Source organism: Pituophis catenifer, unplaced genomic scaffold, assembly GCF_029215685.1.
Source record: "Pituophis catenifer annectens isolate HBS135680 unplaced genomic scaffold, rPitCat1.0.hap2 SCAF_6, whole genome shotgun sequence".
Lineage (NCBI taxonomy): Eukaryota > Metazoa > Chordata > Lepidosauria > Squamata > Colubridae > Pituophis > Pituophis catenifer.
The window spans coordinates 63812958-63834275 of record NW_027256886.1 but is presented as its reverse complement, the minus strand read 5'-3'; the positions used below and the strand labels follow the sequence as shown (position 1 = coordinate 63834275).

Genomic DNA, 21318 nt, shown 5'->3' with positions numbered 1-21318 from the left:
AGAAATTTTGAATAGTTCGGAGAACCAACAAATACCACCTCTGGCTGGTTCCAGAGTGGGGTGGGAATGGGGATTTTGCAATATCCTTCCCCCAGGAATGGGGTGGGAATGGGGATTTTGCAATATCCTTCCCCCAGGAGTGAGGTGGGAATGGGGATTTTGCGATATCCTTCCTCCAGGAGTGGGGAGGGAAGGGAGATTTTGCAGTATCCTTCCCCTGCCACACCCACCAAGTCACACCACGCCCACCAAGCCATGCCTACAGAACCGGTAGTAAAAAAAAATTTGGATTTCACCACTGATGTCAATTAAATGCTGTAATAAATCCTGTTGGAAGATTATTTCTTATCTGTTTTCATCTCGCCTGCAATTTTTGAATGGAAATGATAAAGGAAGGTAGAGTTCTGACTCCATCCACTCAGAAAGTGACATAGCCACATTGGACAGATTTTGCTTTCCGAAATGGAGAGCCGAGCGAAAGACTGTCAGCTACTCCTCTCCTCTTCATTTTTCTGGTTGAAGACAATCACACCGGCTGCGACTGTGAAGACCTCGCCATACATTTTGGTAGGCGTTGGCCCTTTTCTCTTTGAAATCTGATTCATATTGGGATCTATGGTTTCTTGTCCACTGCACCGGAACAGCTGGATTAGACATTTCCGGAACTTAAAATGAAACAACACATGGTTACAATCAATATTTTACCAATAAATCAATGTTTATGATACTTTTAAAAAATCGTCAGCCTTGTTTCAGAAGCCCTTTATTAGAATTGATATATACACCGAAAAAGTGTGACTTGTGCCTTTCTTAGCACAATGTTTAGCAGGGATAAAGAAGGAGGAAGGTGTGAAAAAAGAAAGGGATATCAGAAGGAGGAAATATGTGATCCATTGCACTACATGATTTAAGCTTCAAGGCCATGAAGCAGGGGTGAAATGCTCCCAGTTTGGACCGGATCGCGCGATCCGGTAGCGATGATGGCAGGTGGTTCAGAGAACCGGTAGCGATCGCGGCATGAGGCTCCGCCTACCTGTCCGGTTGTTTGGTTTTAACCAGGAAGTAATGTGTTTTGTACCCTTTGCGCATGCGCAGAAGGTTTTGCTTTTTTGCTTTTAAAAGTAAAAAGATGGCTCTGACGATCGCGCAGCTCTGCTGTGATCGTCAGAGCCTTCTTTTTTTACCTTTTAAAAGCATTTTTTTACAACCTATTCGCCCGAAGAGGTTGTAAAAAATTGCTTTTAAAAATAAAAAAAAAAGATTGTGCGCCACAGCTGATCAACCCCCCTCCCCCCCCCCCGTGCAGGCTATTCTACTTACTCCATGCCTCCTTTGGCTTGTACTGTGTGTGTGCGCGCACACCTTGCATTTGGTACATGGTGTGCATACGCAGCCAGTGAACCGGTAGTAAACTGATTCAGATTTCACCACTGCCATGAAGCCTTAATAATCTACTGTATTTCGTTATTTCTTAACCTTTCCAACTTTACAAGCACAGACTTCATGCTTGGAAAAGTTTTGAAATCCATAAAATTTTAAAGCTGGCAAGGTTGAGAAACACTGGACTATTCTGAAGAGAAATTAGTTTTCTGAAGTATAGCTCATAACTGCCAAAATGATCCATAATGTCTAGATACTTATGGAACCACAGCCATCTTTGGAAGTTCAGGGATCTCCACAACATGGAACATCTTCAACCAGGTAAGGCTACTGCCTCAGATGAGGCAATTCTTGGCTAGGAAATTATTTCCATGATTTCAGAATATACTGTTGCAACTGTACTCCATCTTGTGGACATGAAAAAAAAGGTAAGTGGAAGAAACTAGAGTGAAACTAGAATGTCCAAGGAAAAGAAGCAGGGGTGAAATGCTCCTGGTTCGGACCGGATCGTCCGATCCAGTAGCGATGGAGGCAGGTGGTTCGGAGAACCGGGAGAAAAATCCCTGCGCCCCCCCCCCCCATGCCCAGCTGAGCCACACAATCATCAGAGGCTTTTTTTTTTTACTTTTAAAAGCATTTTTTCTACAACCTCTTCGGCCGAAAAAATGCTTTTAAAAGTAAAAAAAAAAAAGCCTCTGATGATCGCGCGGCTCAGCTGGGATCGTCAAAGGCTTTTAAAAGAAAAAAACCCTTTTTTTCTTTTAAATGCCTCTGACGACCCCAGCTGAGTTGCCTGATCGGCAGAGACTTTTTTTCTTTTAAATGCCTCTGATGATCAGGCAACTCAGCTGGGATTGTCAGAGCCTTTTCAAAGCATTTTTTTACAACCTCTTCGCTGAAGAGGTTGTAGAAAAATGCTTTTAAAAGTAAAAAAAAATTGGCCACACCCACCCAGTGACATTACCCCCACCACCACCAAGGCAGCCCACAGAACCAGTAGTAACAAATTTTAGATTTCACCACTGAAAAGAAGCTGTGAGAAGGATGAGATTAAGCTCTTAAAGAAGAAAAGGGAAGTGGACCTGAGTGAAATCTACTTGGAAGAGAGTTGAAAGAATTATGTTACAAACTGCCATAGAGTTACATTTGGCATTACATTTAAATATGGAGTTACATACTTACATTTCAAAAGAAGATTGAAATGACATAATGAAAAGGTTATGGATGAAAAAATTCCCTATAACAGAATGCTGAAAAAAATATAAGAGTATGTATAATGTGTATATAGAAAACAACATAGTTGTAAAAGAATAAGAATATTCTTTTACTTGTAATCAAGAATAAGAAAGGATATTAATAATAAAAAGAGTATTTTGGTGGATTTTTTTTTAATGGAAATGGGTGAGGAAAGCTAAACAAGGAGATTCCAGCAAAAAGAATGGAATTAAAAGCTAAAACATGGTATATGTGGGGGGAGACTGTAGGAAAAAATATTGTTGAAATTGCACGAGAATGTTCAAGAGGGAAATTATGAGAGGGTGAAGAATAGTAAAGCTGGAGATGCAAATCATGTAATTTAGGGGAGGGGGACTATGGCCCCTTTATGACTTGTGGACTTCAACTCCCAGAATTCCTGAGCCAAAATGGTTAGCTCAGGAATTCTGGGAGTTGAAGTCCACAAGTCATAAAAGGGCCATAGTTCTCCACCTCTGACATTGTAATTGGATGATGCTAAAATATGGGTGTATATGCTTATGAAATGGCTGTGCAATTTATTGAAAGTGTATATAAGGAGACAGTGATTGCAAAAGTGAATGCAAAACTATATAGTAAGGTTAGTTTGTGAAGTTTGCCTAGAAAAGCATTGGCACAATGAAAGCATACAACAAGGGTCTGTGTTTTTAATCACCGGTACCTGGTTGTTCATAAAGACATAGATGACTGGATTATAAACTGTGGCTGTTTTGGAAAAAAAGGCTGGGATTGCAGCGAGGCGAGGATCCAGTTCAATCGAGGGATGGCTGGTGACCAAGATGGAAAAGGCTGCATATGGAGACCAGCAGATTAAAAAAGCAAGGATCATAATCACCACCATTCTGGCAACTTGTCTTTCTGGCTTCTGTACACACCCTAATCTGCCTTGAGCATCTGAAACCTAGAAAGAAAAGAGACACATCTAGTGCAAGGGTCTCAAACTGAAGGCCCGTGGGCCAGATCTGGCCTGCGGAGTGTTTAGATCTGGCCCGCAAGGCCCTCCTGGAAACAGTGAAGGACTGACCCGCAGTGCCTCTGCCAGCGAAAACAGGCCCCCAAGGTCCATTTTCAGCTGCAACAGCCTCCTGCAACCCTCTGCCAGAGAAAACGGAGCTCGGGAAGGCTGCGCACGGCCCTCCCGAGCTCCATTTTCTCTGGCAGAAATTTGCAGGAGGCCATCACAGCCAAAAATGTAACTTGGGAGCCTGTTTTCACTGGCAGAGCACTTGGGCCACCACAGGAACCCCCGACATGAGTGACGTTGAACTAACCCTAACCCGAACCCGAACCCCAGCCCTCCCCCCGAGGTCAAACACAACCCTGATGCGGCCCTCAATGAAATCGAGTTTGACACCCCTGATCTAGTGGGTCAGCAAAGTGAGGGCTTTGGCCCAGCATCCTGGTGCAAATGTGCATTAAACAGCACAAGTGAAAATTAGACCCCGTTTACTTGCGAAACCTAAATCAGACTGTGGCCAACATGTCAAAATTTAAGGAGGGCCAGAATAGATTAAGCTAAAGATATTAAGATGGCTATCATCAACCAAGGCAAAACAACAAAGCACTAAATGCAAAACAATCAATAATTCAGTGCATCTGTAGCTTCAATCCTAATGCAATTAAAAATAATAAATGATTGACATTTGCAAGTCCTCATGTTACTTTTCATAAATCTGCCAGAATGCATAAAGGCAAATTAGGGTTAATTCTTAATAAGCCTATGAGAAGATTAAGTAGGGCTGAGACTTCTTTGAGCAAGATTGGATATTTCCAGGGTCCTTTTCAAATGTAAGACAATACACTGAAGAATCCTTAGCATTTTAGACTTCACCAGAGCTTTGAAGAAATGAATCAGAGTTTGTTGTTATACTTAGTGCTTAAAACGTCAAGCAAACGTTGTGAAGGCCCAGGTTTAAATCCTCACTAAACCTTTGCATAGTTTTGGCATAAATCCATCAGATAGAGTCAGGCTTTTGTAAAATGATAAAAGAGGGGGGGATCGGAAAGGAGGTTCGGAGGGAGGGAGGGAGGAAGGAAGGAAGGAAGGAAGGAAGGAAATGCAAGATGCAATCCTTGGTGTTTCAAATGCATCCAAAACAATCTTCTGGCCTTCCATTTTATCAGCAATTAAGGATGCAGTTAGCCCTAGCTTTGTTGGACTGCAATAGCCAGGTACCTTAAGTAGCTCAGTCAATGGTAATGCATGCTAGGGCTGCAATTCAGCAAGATTTGGATGGTAAATGATTTCTCATCTGTTAAGCATATTAGCAGGATACTAATATAGGCAATAAAAGCCACTTAAGTCCATATAAAATATATGCACAGGTAGTTCATTAGCGACCGTTCAAAGTTACAACAGCACTGAAAAAAGGGACTTATGACCATTTTTCACATTTGTGTTTGCTGCAGCATCTCCATGGTCACATGATCAAGCTCAGACACTTGGCAACTGACTCCTATTTATGACAGTTCCAGTGTCCCAGGTCACGTGATCACCTTTTGTGACCTTTTTTTTTTTGCAAAAAGTTTATTTTTATTTTTATTTTTTCCAACACACAAATTACATCTTTTTGGAACAGAGCCCTGATCCGGTCATCAATTTATACAGTTTTTTTTTTCCATCTTTAACAAAATTTTGTATATTCTATTTTGCCATAACACTTATTTCTTAATCTTAACTCACCTATCTCAACTAATACCATCTTTAAAAAAAATTAAATCAAATTTACTTAATCAAAACAATTACTCTTCTATTAATCCCCCTTAAACCTTAATTCAATTAATACTTCGTAGTACATTTCACAATTCTTACCCTAAATCCTCACTATTAACAATACTTAATCTTAAATCACCTATCTTCCCTATTACCATCTTATAAAAAGTTTACTCTTATTTATTTGATCAAAACAATTACCCTTCTATTAATCCATTTTAAATCTCAATTCAATTAATACCTCATAATACATTTCACAATTCTTAGCCTAAATCCTCACTATTAAGAATACAGATCAAACATGTTTATGTTTCAAAATCTTATTTCCCTTTTGTGACCTACTGACAAGCACAGTCAACGGGGAAACCAGGTTCTCATAACAAAACATGTTATGAACTTAACTGTAGTGATTCACTTAATAACTGTGGCAAGAAAGGTTGTAAAATGGAGCAAAATTCACCAAACTATCTCACTTAGCAACACAAATTTTGGGCTCAATTGTGGCCATAAATTGAGGACTATCTGCATTACATTGATTATGGCTGTCTCTCTCTCTCTCTTTCTCTTTCTCTCTCTCTCTCTCTCTCTCTCTCTCTCTCTCTCTCTCTCTCTCTCTCTCTCTCTCTCTCTCTCTCTCTCTCTCACACACACACACACACACACACACATACAGTGTTCTATTACTTTTAATTTAAAATCATTGCTTTACTCTGCATTTGAAATGGAAATTACAAACAAATATTTTGTTTGATTGGAAAGAGAAAGGACATCAATCAATTTTTCAGACTTGAAGTCTGATTTTTCAAAGAGTAGCTGAAAACTCCAGAGAAACTGGGAGACATGATTGAAACAGCAGGAAGCCAAAATTTGCTACTGCGTAGGACTGTGCTCAAGACAACAAAACAGAAGAAAAGCAAATTAGATCACATGAAAACAAGAATTTTTCTCCCTAAATTTTAGTCCCTCTTGACAGATTCCCAGAAACATTTTGAGATATTGATATTGCTTTCCGGTGCTTCTACCCTATGCAGTAATATCCTGCAACATAAATTGTTTTATAAAAGTTTCTGGGGTCATAAACTCCATCTCTTCTTCTATCCCTCTGAGGGTTATGAAAAAGGAGGCTTCTGTTGGCGCATCAGTAAAGGCAGATAACCTGGCCATTTAATTTAATATATTATGGTTTTAGCTGGTTGAAGAATTGTTTCACTATTTCCATCGGTATGGTTTCCTATCCCATTTATATTTTGCTTTTGTCTGATACTTTTTGTGAATTGACTTGAAAGGATGGCTCATAATTAAAGGAGTGCATAGGTGTGCTTTAAATGAATAAAGGGCATTTCTTCATGCTGCTGGGGAGAAGGGCAAGAATTCACTTGTCCATCTTCCCCCAGAGAGACTCTCTGAACTTCTATGATTTAATTATAACTTCTGTGCATATATGCATTGTCCAGAGCAGCACCAAAATGTATGTTTTGTTAGTATCGGATAGGATTCTATGACCTCACAAAATTACTAGCCTGAAAAAAGTGGAGTATAAAAGGAAAAATATCTAGCACTTCCATTATTGCCATAGAGAAAATATCCATCATCCTTCAACACAATAGATGCACACTATTATTAGCTGCTTTGTTGTCTGTGTCTGTGTACATTTGTACATAAACATATACATATGCAGCAGGGGTGGGTTCTACTTAACTTTACTACCGGTTCGCAACAGGGCCACGCACGCAGAAGCTTCCTGATGACGTTGGGGTCGGTGGGCGGATCCTCCCGCCGGTTTTACTACCGGTTCAGGAGCCCGTTTTCGCTGGCAGAGCACTTGGGTCACAAGTGCCCCTGACACGAGTGATGTCAAGCTGGCCACATCCCCCCATCCCAAAGTCAAACACAACCCTGATGTGGCCCTCAATGAAATTGAGTTTGACACCCCTGATATACAGTATGTATATGTATATGTATATGTATATGTATATGTATATGTATATGTATATGTATATGTATATGTATATGTATATGTATATGTATATGTATATATGTATATGTCGCAACCGATTTGCTTGTGGCCGCACATGCGCTTGTGCTTGCACGACACTTCTGCGCATGCGCAGAGACGTCCAGGCAGGTGGGTGGAGCCTCCCACCACCGCCGCTACCAGTTTACCCAATTCGGGGCAAACCGGTAGCAACCCACCACTGATGTATATGTATTTTTTGTGTCTATGTTTTACCAAGCCATTTGGGCAGGGACTATGACATCTGAAGGCTAAATATCTCTTGCTGTTTAGTCCCAAGCTTACCCAGAGAGCCAAAGCAATTTGAAGGGAAGAAGTATGGAGAAAGCCATCTGTCAATCCATTTAGCTACATGGAATTGTAGAATTGTACAACTGTAGGAAATTTTTCATTTACTCTTCTGCTGAAATAGAAGTCCACTTTCTATCACTTTCTATCAGATTATCAACCAAAGGATGTAACATTGAAAGTGTCAAACTCTATAGTAATGGCTTTCTTTTTTTAAATAGGTGAGTGTATTTATTATGCAATAAAGAATATTAAATGATATATTTTAATTATTTTGTAGAGACCAAAGGAAATGAAACAGAAAATAATATTAAAATGTTTCAGTGAAGTCTCTGTAATTGTCCATCGATTTGGTACTTGCCTGAGATTTAATTCATAAAATAAAATAAACTTTGTATTTAACTTTGGAGGCAGGTTAATACTATCCAGAGCACCGTAGATGGCCTAGTTTCTAAGGATGACATATTAAAGATTACATATTTACCATTGCTAAAATACTTCCCCTTAACACAAAATGCCATACCTTGAAATTCATCATTGTTTTGCCCAGTACTTGCCCAGAGTCACTTCAATAGTGAGATGAGAGGCATGTAAATTTATTATAAATAAAATAAATTATATTACAGTGTATATTTCTACGGTAATAAACATTTCACCTACCTTTCTAAGTTTCCGCATCAGTTTTCCATAGGACCCCAAAATAACCAATAAGGGCATTATGAAACAAGTGGTGAAGAAGGTAATAATGAAAGTATGATCGTTATATTCTCCAGAATACCTATAAAAGAGAGATGCAGGCAAAGCTGTTAGGTTCTGTTAGATGAAAAGAGAAAGGCTGCTTCCCTGAATTGCCTTACCAGTTGGGTTCACAAGTGGTCCCAATCTTGCTGGGAGTATAGCTGCTCCATCCCATTGTTGGAGGGATGGTCCATATCAAGGAGAAAACCCACACAAAGGCTATTCCTAGAGCAGCATGCTTCCCCTTGAAGTGCCCATTTCCCAGGGGACGGCAAATTACAACATAACGCTCAAACGCAAGCAGAGCAAGCGACCAGAGGGCAACGATTCCTGTAATGAGAATAAGAGACATTACTGAGCAAGAGAATAGACCATAGTTTACTCAATTAAGGCCAGCTTTCCAGCAAGGAAACCAAAGTCCAGAATTCCATTTATAGACTTATCTATTCCAGGGGTGTCAAACTCAAGGCCTGTGGACCAGATTCGGCCCACGGGGTGCTTAGATCTGGCCCATGGGACCACCCTGGAAACAGTGAAGGACTGGCCCACAGTGCCTCTGCCAGTGAAAACAGGCTCCTGAGCTCTGTTTTTGGCTGCAACGGCCACCTGCAACCCTCTGCCAGAGAAAATGGAGCTCAGGAAGGCCGTTTGCCAAAAATGGAGCTCAGGAGCCTCTCTCCATAATATTTAGACACATTTCTCTGTCTACTGACATCATTGCTCTTATCAACTTTCCTGTCTGATGACATCAAATGATGTTGATGGAACTGAGCATGTTATTGACAAGAGAACATAGAGAAGATCATAGGCATCCCTAAGCTCTGATGACTCCAAAATGATAGAACACGCATTGTGACATCACTACAAAAACTCCATTCTTTTATGCTTATATTGTGATTATCATCATCTTCTTTTAACAACCCCATAATCCCTTGCGGGGTGGAGTCTGGACAACTGAATGGAGCTGAGTTTTTACTGGCCGGATGCCCTTCCTGTCACCAATGCAGAGTTATATTCAGCAGATATATTCTCAACATGCCCAGAAAAAGAAATATTTGCCTCTACCTAGGATCGAACTCACAGCCTCCTGATTGTGAGGTGAGAGCTCCACCTCTAGGCCACCACACCACTCTTATCCTTATATTATACAAGGACAAATAGGCTGAAAAACAGCTTCTGTCCCAGGGCAATAACCATATTGAATTCTACAGTGTAGTGCAATATCGGGTTTTCAATGTCAATTATATACATAGAATTTAAAGGATTTTTTTGTGTTTTTATTTTTATAGTTATAATGTATTATTTATTTATTATTTATTAATTAAATTTCTATACCGCCCTTCTCCAAATAGGACTCAGGGCGGTGCACAGCCAAGATAAAAACAAAGCATACAAAATTTAAGAACAGTATTAAAATAATTAAATATTTTGGCCGAAATTAAGATAACCCAATTTAAAATCAATTTAAAATTTAACTCAGGCCAGCCCAGCTTGTTGAAATAAATAGGTTTTCAGGGCCCGACGAAAAATCCGGAGGTCTGTTATTATACGTAACTCTGGGGGAAGGTTGTTCCAGAGGGTGGGCGCCGTCACAGAGAAGGCTCTCCCCCTGGGGGTCGCCAGCCGACATTGTCTGGCGGACAGCACCCTGAGGAGGCCCACTCTGTGCGAGCGTACTGGCCGGTGGGAGGCTATTTGTGGCAGAAGGTGGTCTCGTAAATACCCCGGCCCTAAGCCATGGAGCGCTTTAAAGGTGGTCACCAACACCTTGAAGCGCACCCGGAAGACCACTGGGAGCCAGTGCAGCTCGCGCAGGAGAGGTGTCACATGGGAGCGCCTCGTCGCCCCCATAATCCCCTGCGCGGCCGCGTTCTGGACCAGCTGGAGCCTCCGGGTGCACCCCAGGGGGAGCCCCATGTAGAGAGCGTTGCAGTAGTCCAGGCGGGAAATGACTAGTGCCTGAGTGACTGTGCGTAGAGAGTCCCGATCTAGAAAGGGGCGCAGCTGGCGTATCAGGCGAACCTGATAAAAAGCCCCCCTGGCCACGGCCGTCAAATGATCTTCTAAAGACAGCCGTGCGTCCAGGAGGACGCCCAAGTTGCGAGCCCTCTCCGTGGGGGCGAGTGATTCGCCCCCAATAGCCAGCGATGGCGTCAGCTGGCTATATCGGGACGCTGGAAGCCACAGCCACTCGGTCTTGGAGGGGTTGAGTCGGAGCCTGTTTCTCCCCATCCAGGCCCGCACGGCCTCCAGGCACTGGGACATCACTTCAAGGGCATCGTTGGGGTGGCCTGGGGTGGAGATGTACAGCTGGGTGTCATCAGCGTACTGATGGAACTCCACCCCAAAGCCACGGATGATCTCACCCAGCGGCTTTACATAAATGTTGAACAGAAGGGGCGAGAGGACCGACCCTTGTGGCACCCCACAAGCAAGGTGCCTCGGGGTCGACCGCTGCCCCCCCGTCAACACAGATTGCGACCGGTCAGAGAAGTAGGAGGAGAACCACCGCAGAACGGTGCCCCCCACCCCCAACCCCGCCAACCGGTGCAACATGATACCATGGTCGATGGTATCAAAAGCTGCTGAGAGGTCTAACAGGACCAGGATAGAGGAGCAACCCCTATCCCGAGCCCTCCAGAGATCATCCACCAACGCGACCAATGCCGTTTCCGTGCTGTGCCCAGGCCGGAAGCCGGACTGGAGCGGGTCTAGATAGACAGCTTCATCCAGGTACCGGGGGAGCTGTTGCGCCACCACACTCTCAACAACCTTCGCAACAAAGCGAAGGTTGGAGACTGGACGATAGTTAGCCAAAACAGCCGGATCCAGAGAGGGCTTCTTGAGGAGGTGCCTCACAACCGCTTCTTTCAAAGCGGCCGGCAGGACCCCCTCACTCAAAGAAGCGTTAACAATCTTCTGGAGCCAGCCTCGTGTCACCTCCCGGGAAGCCAGTACCAACCAGGAGGGACACGGGTCCAATAAACATGTGGTCGCGTTCAGCCATCCCAGGACCCTGTCCATGTCCTCGGGAGCCACAGGATCGAACTCCCCCCAGATAACACTCTCAAGACCTGCCTCAGTCATCCCGTCCGGACATACCCAGTCAGAGGCCAGTCCTTCCCGAATCTGAGCGATTTTGTCATACAGATACTGCACAAAGTCCTCGGCTCGGCCCTGCAAGGGGTCATCCCGCGCTTCCAGATGGAGGAGGGAGCGGGTCACCCTAAACAGGGCGGCCGGGCGATTATCTGATGACGCGATAAGAGCGGCAAAATAACTAGATTTCGCCGCTTTTATCGCCACTAGGTAGGTCTTAATATGAGACCTCACCAGTGTTCGGTCGGATTCGGAGCGACTGGTCCTCCAACTACTCTCCAGGCGTCTTTTCCGGCGCTTCATCTCCCTGAGCTCCTCGGAGAACCAAGGAGCTAGGTGAGTTCGGTGCCGGGTCAGAGGCCGCAAAGGCACGACACGGTCCAAGGCCCCGGCAGCCGCACTATCCCAGGCGGCCACCAGGTCCTCAGTCGAGTCATGAGCCAGAGTCTCAGGAAATGGCCCAAGCTCCATCTGGAACCTATCAGGGTCCATCAGGCGCCTGGGGCGGAACCACCTGGTCGGTCCCGCCTCCCTGCGGCGGGGTGCAGCGGTTAGAAAGTCCAGTCGAAGGAGCGAGTGGTCAGACCATGACAAGGGTTCGATGACTATATCCCCTGTATCAAGGCCACTCAACCACTGACCAGAGACAAAAACTAAGTCCAGAGTGTGTCCACCCGTGTGAGTGGGGTCATGAATTAACTGAGTAAGGTCCATGGCCGTCATGGAAGCCATGAACTCTCGAGCCACCTCAGATGTTTCGCCGACAGATGGCAGGTTGAAATCCCCCATGACTAGAAGTCTGGGGGTACCAACCGCCACCTCAGCTATGACGTTGAGCAGCTCGAGCAGGGCCGTTGCCACGCGGCAGGGAGCCAGGTACGTGATCAACAAGCCCATCTGTACTCCACGACCCCACCTCACAAAAAGGGACTCACATCCGGCTATCTGTGGAACAGTGGTCTCCCTCGGATCAAGACTTTCCTTTATAATAACCGCCACCCCCCCCCGCCCCTGCCCTGAGCTCTCGGCTGATGGAATGCTCGGAAACCTGGTGGGCACATATCCACGAGGGGAACCCCCCCCCCTCATGGCCCAACCAGGTCTCCGTAATACCTGCCAGGTCCGCTCCCCCCTCCTGAATAAGATCGCAAATGAGGGGGGCTTTATTTACCACGGACCTGGCATTGCACGACAGCAGCAGAAGGCTCGGGCCCTGAGAGTCTGAACAGCCTGGGATACGAGAAGGGCTATGGGGACCGGGGCGTGCCACCGCTCGAAGATAGTGAGTGCGCGCCCCCACTACATGATGCGGCCCCCTGCTCCCACCATATCTGCCCCTCCCACTCAACACATTGATAGAAAAGCCCTCGACAGAATGGACTCTGATGTCCCCCTTACCCCCGGAATCTGCACCCTCCGTGGCCCCACTAACAGCTGGGCCGGACCCCTCCCCCCGTGGGTTAACCCCCAAACCCACACAACCCTCCCGCCCCTTAAAATCCCTTAAAAATCTATCAAAAAGTTTCCCTAAAAAACCCCTTAATCCCCCTTTTTTTTCCCCCTTTTTGCAGCATGCCGTGTACACTGTATGTACAATGTACACTGAAGACGGTATTTAATTTCGTTGTACCATGTACACTGACAATAAAGTAAACTAAACTAAACTATTGTGATGTAAATTCACAAGGGGCCACAATTGACATCAAAGCAATGCAATGTTTCATCACTGCCTAGTCCTATGCCAACAGATATCAACAGAACAAACTGGATTCCCTTTTTCCCAATGTTGACATGACACCTCTTGAGTCGCCTCCTCCCTCAATTGTTGGCAACATCAGGTCTCAGGATTAGATGGTGAAGCATCTTTCATAGAAATAGAATGTGCTGAATTCAGTAGGTTTCCCTATAATTTGGTCAAGTTACTCACTGTACATAGTTGTAGATTTCTTTTAAAAATATCTCAACATTTCAATTTAAAAAAAAACAGAACTCCTGTACTACACATTATTATTGAGCAGGAAAGTTCTACAGGATAATTATCCCCGGACAGTATTCAAAGGGAGGATTCGGAAGTTGAAAAAGAGACCAAGAAGAAAAGTGTGGCAAATCACTTTCTATATCTTTACCAAGAAATCTACAAGAATGCATCCATTAAGTCACCAAGAATCAAGCTTCACTAGGGACTTCCGGTGGCTCCGCAGACGTCGAGGACGGTCTCCATAGACCGCCAGCCACCCGATCTGTTAAAACCGCCCTGACAGCGCTAAACAGCTGTCCGGCGGTTTGAAAAAACTCTCCTTCGGGCAAAGAAAGAGAGGAGAGCCGGAGGGGGTGGGTAGAGCTCCCCGAAAGTCACTGGATTAATTCCAGGGACTCGGAGGGTGAGAGCTCCTCAGTTCACCCCTCCCATCGCTCCGGATCGCTGGTGCCTCTGTCTTCAGAGCAAGACGTCTGCGTCCAATTCTGCCGGCAAACAGTGAGTTTTAATGATTTTCAACAAGGCAGACAGAGCGGAAGCAAGAGTGCAAGCTTTTTAAGAGAAACAGAACTTAACTCTGTGAATACATTGTTGCAAACGGAGCTCTCTGGAGCTGGAGGCTGGGAGGAAGCCTTTGTTATGGGCGGAAGGGAAAGTGAAAGTTAAAAGGAAACTGCTTGTTAATAGCCCTCTGCCTGAAGAGAAAACTACTGGGTTTTGAGTATAGTTTGAAGAGAGGATTGTTTATTTTGGAAAAACTTTGGAATATACTTTCTAAGACTGTTTACAAGATTTTCTGGCTGTAAAAGGAAAACTTTTCTTTAAATAAAATGGCTGCTAAACAACTAAAGCCACCAACTTCTAAAGGGGGAGGAGGTTCCCCTGTAGTGACTCAAAAACAACAACTTCCGGCTGATACACAGTCACAAGACCTTAAAGAATTTATAATGGGTGCCCTGAATAATCAGACAGAAATGATGAAAGGATTTTCAGAGGAGTTAAAGAAACTTACAAGTGTGGTGGAGGAAAAACATGATGAAATAAGAGATGACATTGTTTTTGCAGTTTCAGGATTGGCTACTCACATGTTAAAGATTGAGGAGAGAGTGCGGGAAATTGATGATGCTAATTTGGAGATTGCAACTAAACTGGGAGAGATTATGATACAGACAGAGAAAGTGGATGACGAGATGGTTATGTTACAGTACAGGTCAATGGAATTTGCCCTGAGGCTGAGAGGTTTGAAAGAAAAGAGTGGTGAAAATTTAAAAGATGTTTGCTCCAATGCTTTAGCACAGCTGATTCCAGAAAGGCCAGAAGATGTGGCAATTCAAATGGACAAAATTTACAGGGTCAATTCCTGGCTGGCAAAACAAAAGCAGCTACCAAGAGATGTGGTGATCTATTTTACAACAAGGAGAGTTAGAAATGACATTTTGCAAGCGTCTTATAGAAATAAGATTAAAGTGGAAGGACAAGAGCTGGTGGTCCTGAAAGAGCTTCCTCCTAAAATGTTAAGAGATAGAAAGCAGTTTGGCTTTTTGGTGAATGAACTAAGAAACCAGCAAATTCAGTACAGATGGGATGTCCCATTTGGGATAATAGTGCCATACGCTGGGCAAAGACATCGTTTAAACACAGTTGGAAAAGCAAAAGATTTTTATGCCAATGTTTTAAAGGCTGGAAGGCCACCCTCACCAGGGGGTGCTAGAAAGCAATTGGAAATTACTCAACAAGAGAAAGATGGAGGGCAACCACAAACCTATGCTCAAGTATTCTGGAAGAAGATCCATTACTGACTGGGGGTCCACCACCAACCTTGGAGTCATTAACGATGATTCAGCTGCCAAAAGATCAACGACTGACAAGGGCTACCTATAAACAACATATGGCACAACAGCCTCAAGATCCAACTCAACAAGCCCAAAAAACGCAAGCAGTGGGAGGAGCTAGGCCGAAGTCTAAAATGGCGGAGGAGGTTCAGCTGATGCTCTCGAAGCTTGGAACGCCCAGAGATGGCAAATAAATTTCTATCTTGGAATGTTAACGGTTTAAATTCTCCACAAAAAAGAAAGAAAATATTTCATTATTTGAAGCAATTTCAGAACGATGTTATTTGTTTGCAAGAAACGCATATTAAATCTTCAGATCAAAAGTACTTGATAAATTCGAAATTAGGTACACATTTTGTGGCATCAGCACCAGAAAAGAAAAACGGCCTAGTAATATATGTTAAAAGAGGCTTAGTGGCCAATTTAATTGAGGCTGATACTCAAGGTAGATATATTGCAATTGAATTAACAACACAGAGTGGGAAGCTGCTTGTAATTGGAGTATATGCACCTAATCAACAACAAGATAAATTTTACAAACTTTTACATACCAAAATACTACAATGGGACTATAGATCCTTATTTTTAATGGGTGATTGGAATGGGGTATTAGATACCCAGAAAGATAAAAAAAGTCTTTCCAAGATCTCCATGCGTGCTAAGTTGCCTAAATCTTTTTTTGATATTTTGGAGGATATGGAGCTTAGAGACATTTGGAGAGAAAGGAATGTATTGGAGAGCGATTTTACTTTTTTCTCAGATAGGCACCAATCTTTTTCGAGGATTGATTTTATATTAACTACAAACGATCTTTTTTCTAGGGTGAAGAGTACGAAGATATGTCCAAGAACTTTAACTGATCATAGCCCGGTTTGGGTGGAACTAGAGCAGGAGAGAGGGGAAAGGAGGTCTTGGAGGCTAAATGAGAATTTATTCAGATATGAAGACAATTTGTGTGAGCTTAAAAAACAAATGAAAGAATTTTTTATTAATAATATGAACAAAGGAACTTCGATGGAGATGGTATGGGATGCGTGTAAGGCTTATATGAGAGGAACATTAATCTTTTTGAATAATAAACATAGATTAAAACAACAAAATAGACGGAAAGAGATAGAGGAGGAAATTAAAAAGAAAGAACAATTGCTTATAATTAATCCGGGAGATAAAAAGGCAAAAGATATGATTAATATTTTAAGAGAGCAATTTAATATGTTAATGGCGGGGCAAGTAGCAACTAGCATACAATATGCCAGACATAACACATTTTGTAATGCTAATAAACCTGGGAGATGGTTGGCTTACACGATGAGGAAAAAACAGAAATCACGTATTATAGATAAAATAGAATTTAGAGGTAAAGAGATTTATCAACAGAATTTAATAAAAAAGGCTTTTTTGGAGTTTTATACAAAATTATATGCTAAAGATGCAATTCAAGATGTTGATATTGATAGATATCTAAAGATGGAGATTCCTGAATTAACGTTGGAACAGAGAGATAGATTGAATCAGCCAATAACTTCTGAGGAAATTGTTGGAGCAATTAAACAATTAAAAATAGGTAAGGCTCCGGGAACAGATGGACTAACAGCTGTTTATTATAAACATTTACAATCCGAAATGTTAGAACCACTAAAAATTTTATTTAATAAAATACAATTAGGAGGAGGAGTACCACCTTCTTGGAAAACAGCTTTTGTTTCACTAATTCCAAAGGAGGACCGAAATTCCATTAAACCGGAGAATTTCAGGCCAATTTTACTTCTGAATACTGATTATAAGATTTTTGCTAAAATATTAGCTAATAGACTAATGCCAGTTATGCAACAAATAATTCACAATGATCAATCAGGGTTTATAAAAGGTAGACAAATGAGATATAATGTTAGACAAATTGTAAACTTATTGGAATATTTGGAAAAAAATAATCAAGTCCCTGCAGCGTTTTTTTTTTGGATGCAGAGAAGGCACTTGTTCGTTTGAACTGGCAATTTTTGTTTAAAATAATAGAGAAAATGCACTTTGGGGAATATTTTATACAATCAATTAGAGCGATATACCAGCAGCAATCAGCACAAATCATAGTTAATGGAGGTTTAACAGAGGCTTTTAAAATTGAGAAAGGAACAAGACAGGGGTGTCCTCTGTCCCCACTATTATTTATTTTGACTTTGGAGGTATTACTGAATAAGATACGTGATTCACAAAAATTGAAGGGTATTGTAATTAGACAACAAGATTACAGATTAAGAGCCTTTGCAGATGATTTGGTTATTACCTTATCTCAACCTATAGAGTCGGCTCCATACATATTGGATATAATTAATCAATATGGGAAAGTATCAGGATTTAAAGTTAATTCACATAAGACAAAGATGATAGTTAAAAATATGACTACATTTGAAAGAGACAAATTAGCAAGATTAACAGATTTTGAAATAGTTAAAAAGGTTAAATATCTAGGGGTATACATAGCAGCTTCAAATACAAAATTATACAAAAACAATTATGAGGTACTTTGGCAGAAGGTACAGAAGGATATGGAAAATTGGAAAAAAATACAGTTGTCTTTATTGGGAAGAATTGCAGCAATTAAAATGAATGTTTTACCTAGATTTTTATTTCTGTTCCAAATGATACCTGTGCTTAAGAAAGATGAAAATCTGAGAGAATGGCAGAAAGGTGTTAATACTTTTATTTGGGCTGGGAAAAAACCCAGAATAAAAATGAAAATTATACAAGATACACATGAAAGAGGGGGTCTTAAAATGCCTAATTTAAGATTATATTATGAAGCAGCGGTTTTATCACAAATCAGTGATTGGTTTAATTTAACTGAGGGGAGAATTTTGAATTTAGAAGGTTATGATTTGTTATATGGATGGCATGCCTATTTGTTATATGACAAAAAAGTGGATAAAGTATTTAAGGTTCATATATTAAGAAATGCTTTGTTAAGGGTTTGGAAAAAATATCAATATAAGTTAAATTATAAGATACCTTTATGGGCAAATCCTAGACATGCAATAGAAAATATAAGTATAGAACAAAAACAGGAGGTGATTACCTATAAAGAGCTTCTTATTATGGAAAGGGGGGTAATGTATTTGAAATCTTTAGATATACTGAGAGAAGAAGGTATAATTTATACATGGTTTCAGTATGGTCAACTTCAAGCTAGATGGAAGGAAGATCAAAAAATTGGCTTTGTGCAAAATGAGGAGAATTTGGTAAAACAAATTAGAGATCAAAAACAAATGCATATTAAAAGGTTGTATAATGCTTTATTGGAAATAGATTCTGAGACGGAATTGGTTAAAGACTGTATGATTAAATGGGCACAAAATTTTCAAGAGCCAGTAATGATGGAAACTTGGGAGAAGATTTGGATTAGAAATGTGAAATTTACACAAGCATAAAATTTAAGAGAAAATTTTTATAAAATGTTTTATAGATGGCATTTAGATCCTAAAAAATTATCATGTATGTATTCTAATGTGCAAGCTAAATGTTGGAGATGTGACTGTGATGATGCAACTTATTATCATATATGGTGGACTTGTAGAAAAATCAAAGCATTTTGGATAAAGATTTGGTGGGTGATGCAGAATATTCTTAAAAAGAGACTGAAATTTACTCCACAGTTGTTCTTACTGGGTATAACTACGGACTGTACAGTTGCAGAGACTAAATTGATTTTGAACTTGATAACAGCAGCAAGATTGTTGGTAGCACAATACTGGAAGAAGGATTTTTTGCCTACTATTGATGACTGGATATTGAAAGTAACTAATTTAGCTGAAATGGCTAAAATTTCAGCATATCTGAAGGATCACACACAAGAAAGGTACATACAGGACTGGAGAAGATGGATTGATTATATACAAAATAAGTATCAGACCAAAAAATATCAAATAGCTTATGAATGATTTCTTTTATTTGTATAAGCGTTATATAAGTGACATTAGAAGTATTATGTTTAAGAAATAGGATTTTATATATGGGGGGTTAAGAATTTTTTTTTATAGGGATGTTAGTTTAATGATTGGTTATGCAATTTAGATTATTGTTAAAGATCAATAGAAATACCTTGTGTTCTGCTCTGGGAAGTCGGGGAGGGGGAGGGGGGGTTGTGGGGGGTTGTGGGGGGTTGTGGGGAAAATATGTTTGTTTTTAAAACTTTTTCAATAAAAAAAAAAAAAAAAGAATCAAGCTTCACTCCAAGAAGACTTAGTTTACAATCCAGATAGCCCAATGCTTACTCTTAATCAAGTATAATTTTATTAAAACACTTCTATGGACAGTGAAGTAGAACAGCTTACTAAATTTAACCTAAGAAATAACTGTAGTTGCTAGAAAAGATACTAAGCTGATTGAAAAATATGTAGGATCCATTTGACAGGTCTCTTTTTTATGTGTTACTTTAGACACAAACTAACTGACCAGTACTTGATCAACTTAGAACATTATAGTTACCTTGGGATACAATATCATTATTTCACAAGGAGACACACTTTATCATGATCGCTTCAAATTATATTATGAAAGTGGGTTTTATTCCCACCTCTTTAAAAAAAAACCTTTTTTTCTTCAGTCTTGTGAGACATCTTTATAAATACATGCATATATTGAAAAGGGCTGCCTAGCAGTATGTATTTTTCTCTGGCTTCAGAAATGAAAGCAGTTATTAAGAAATCATCTTTTGTATGATTCAATAATTAACATCAGCATTAGCAAATGCCAGCTTGGCAGTATTAGCCAATGTCAGCTGTGAAGTTTGTAGATTGTACACACACTCCTTTCATCTGGTCCATAACCACGCAAACTGTAGAAGTTAAAAGTGCAAATGTCATTTGTTCTAAAGGTTGTGAAAAAAAACAAACTTTCCACTTACCAAAGAACGTGACTGCAAAGCCTTCCAGGACGCAGGCCCAATGGCCCATATAAAAATAACCCTTCAGATTAGTTAGGAAGCTGATTGTTCCCCCAACCAGAGATACAAGGAAGTCAGCCACGGAGAGGTTCACAATGACATAGTTGAGAGGTTGTCTCAACTGTTTGAATTTAACGGTGATGAAGATGACAATAAAATTTTCAAACAGGGACAAGGAGGTCACCAAGAACATCAGAGCAGAGAGTAGATGGAAATTCCAGGATTCGATGAAGTGCAATGGTTGTGAGAAGGGATCCACCGGTGACAAACGTGAGGAGGCATCTATCAGCAAAGACCCATTTTCAGATTCTCTCCTTGCTCCATCCATTTCCATCTTTTACCACAGAAGAGCAAATAATATTAGGAAACTAGTAGTCCATTCAGATTTTATTCCTAAAAGGAATACTTTCTCTAGAAGCTTGCTTCTTCTTCTTCTTTTTTTTTTTATTTTTAAAATCACATCCAGTACATTAGCAAAACAAAGTTCCACGTGAAAAGATGTTTAGCACTTCCAGGGGCTTCAACTCAAAACAAAGAAGCAGAAGAAAACAGCCTGATCTCCTTCGTTTTCTCTCTTTCAACTGTGCTGCCTCTGGACCAGTGAAGACTGAAAGATCAGTGGGGTTCCTGCATCTGACTCTTTCATGCCAGGCATAGCAATGCAGGGATGGCCCCACCAGCATCTAATCCAATGGAGACAGACAAACCACAGACAGAAGGGGGCAATGATCCTTCCTGAAGTCTCTCATCCTGCTTCTCCTCCAAATCTCAAAGACTTGTTTGCTTGTAGAGTTTCAAACTCTGGTACTGTTAATACATGAACGCCAAATGCTCACAGCTGAACTGCAGCTGTAGTTTTTAATGGAACATCATAGTAGAAATGGCTGCATTTCCCATTTTTTCCTGTCCTCTTTTTCTCCAGTCCTGTAAGCAAGTAGTTCTAACTAATAAAATTATTCTGGAAGGATACACATCCTTGAAAAAAGCAGTCATATTAATGACCACACTAGAGCTAACTTTGCCATTTTTTAAATACAATTACTGCTGCAGAGCCGCAAAGTTAATGAGGGCAAAGAAGAAGATGGT

General features: G+C 41.3%; 1 protein-coding gene across 1 annotated transcript; it reads right to left on the bottom strand.

The window, feature by feature from the left end:
- Positions 1–485: 485 nt before the first annotated feature.
- Positions 486–20560, bottom strand: LOC139318665 (vertebrate ancient opsin-like). The gene is made up of 5 exons (XM_070946237.1): positions 20194–20560; positions 8507–8717; positions 8310–8427; positions 3296–3535; positions 486–665 (listed from the first exon to the last, which is right to left on the bottom strand). The coding sequence occupies exons 1-5, from the start codon at positions 20558–20560 to the stop codon at positions 486–488; spliced, it is 1116 nt and encodes a 371-aa protein (XP_070802338.1).
- Positions 20561–21318: the final 758 nt, after the last annotated feature.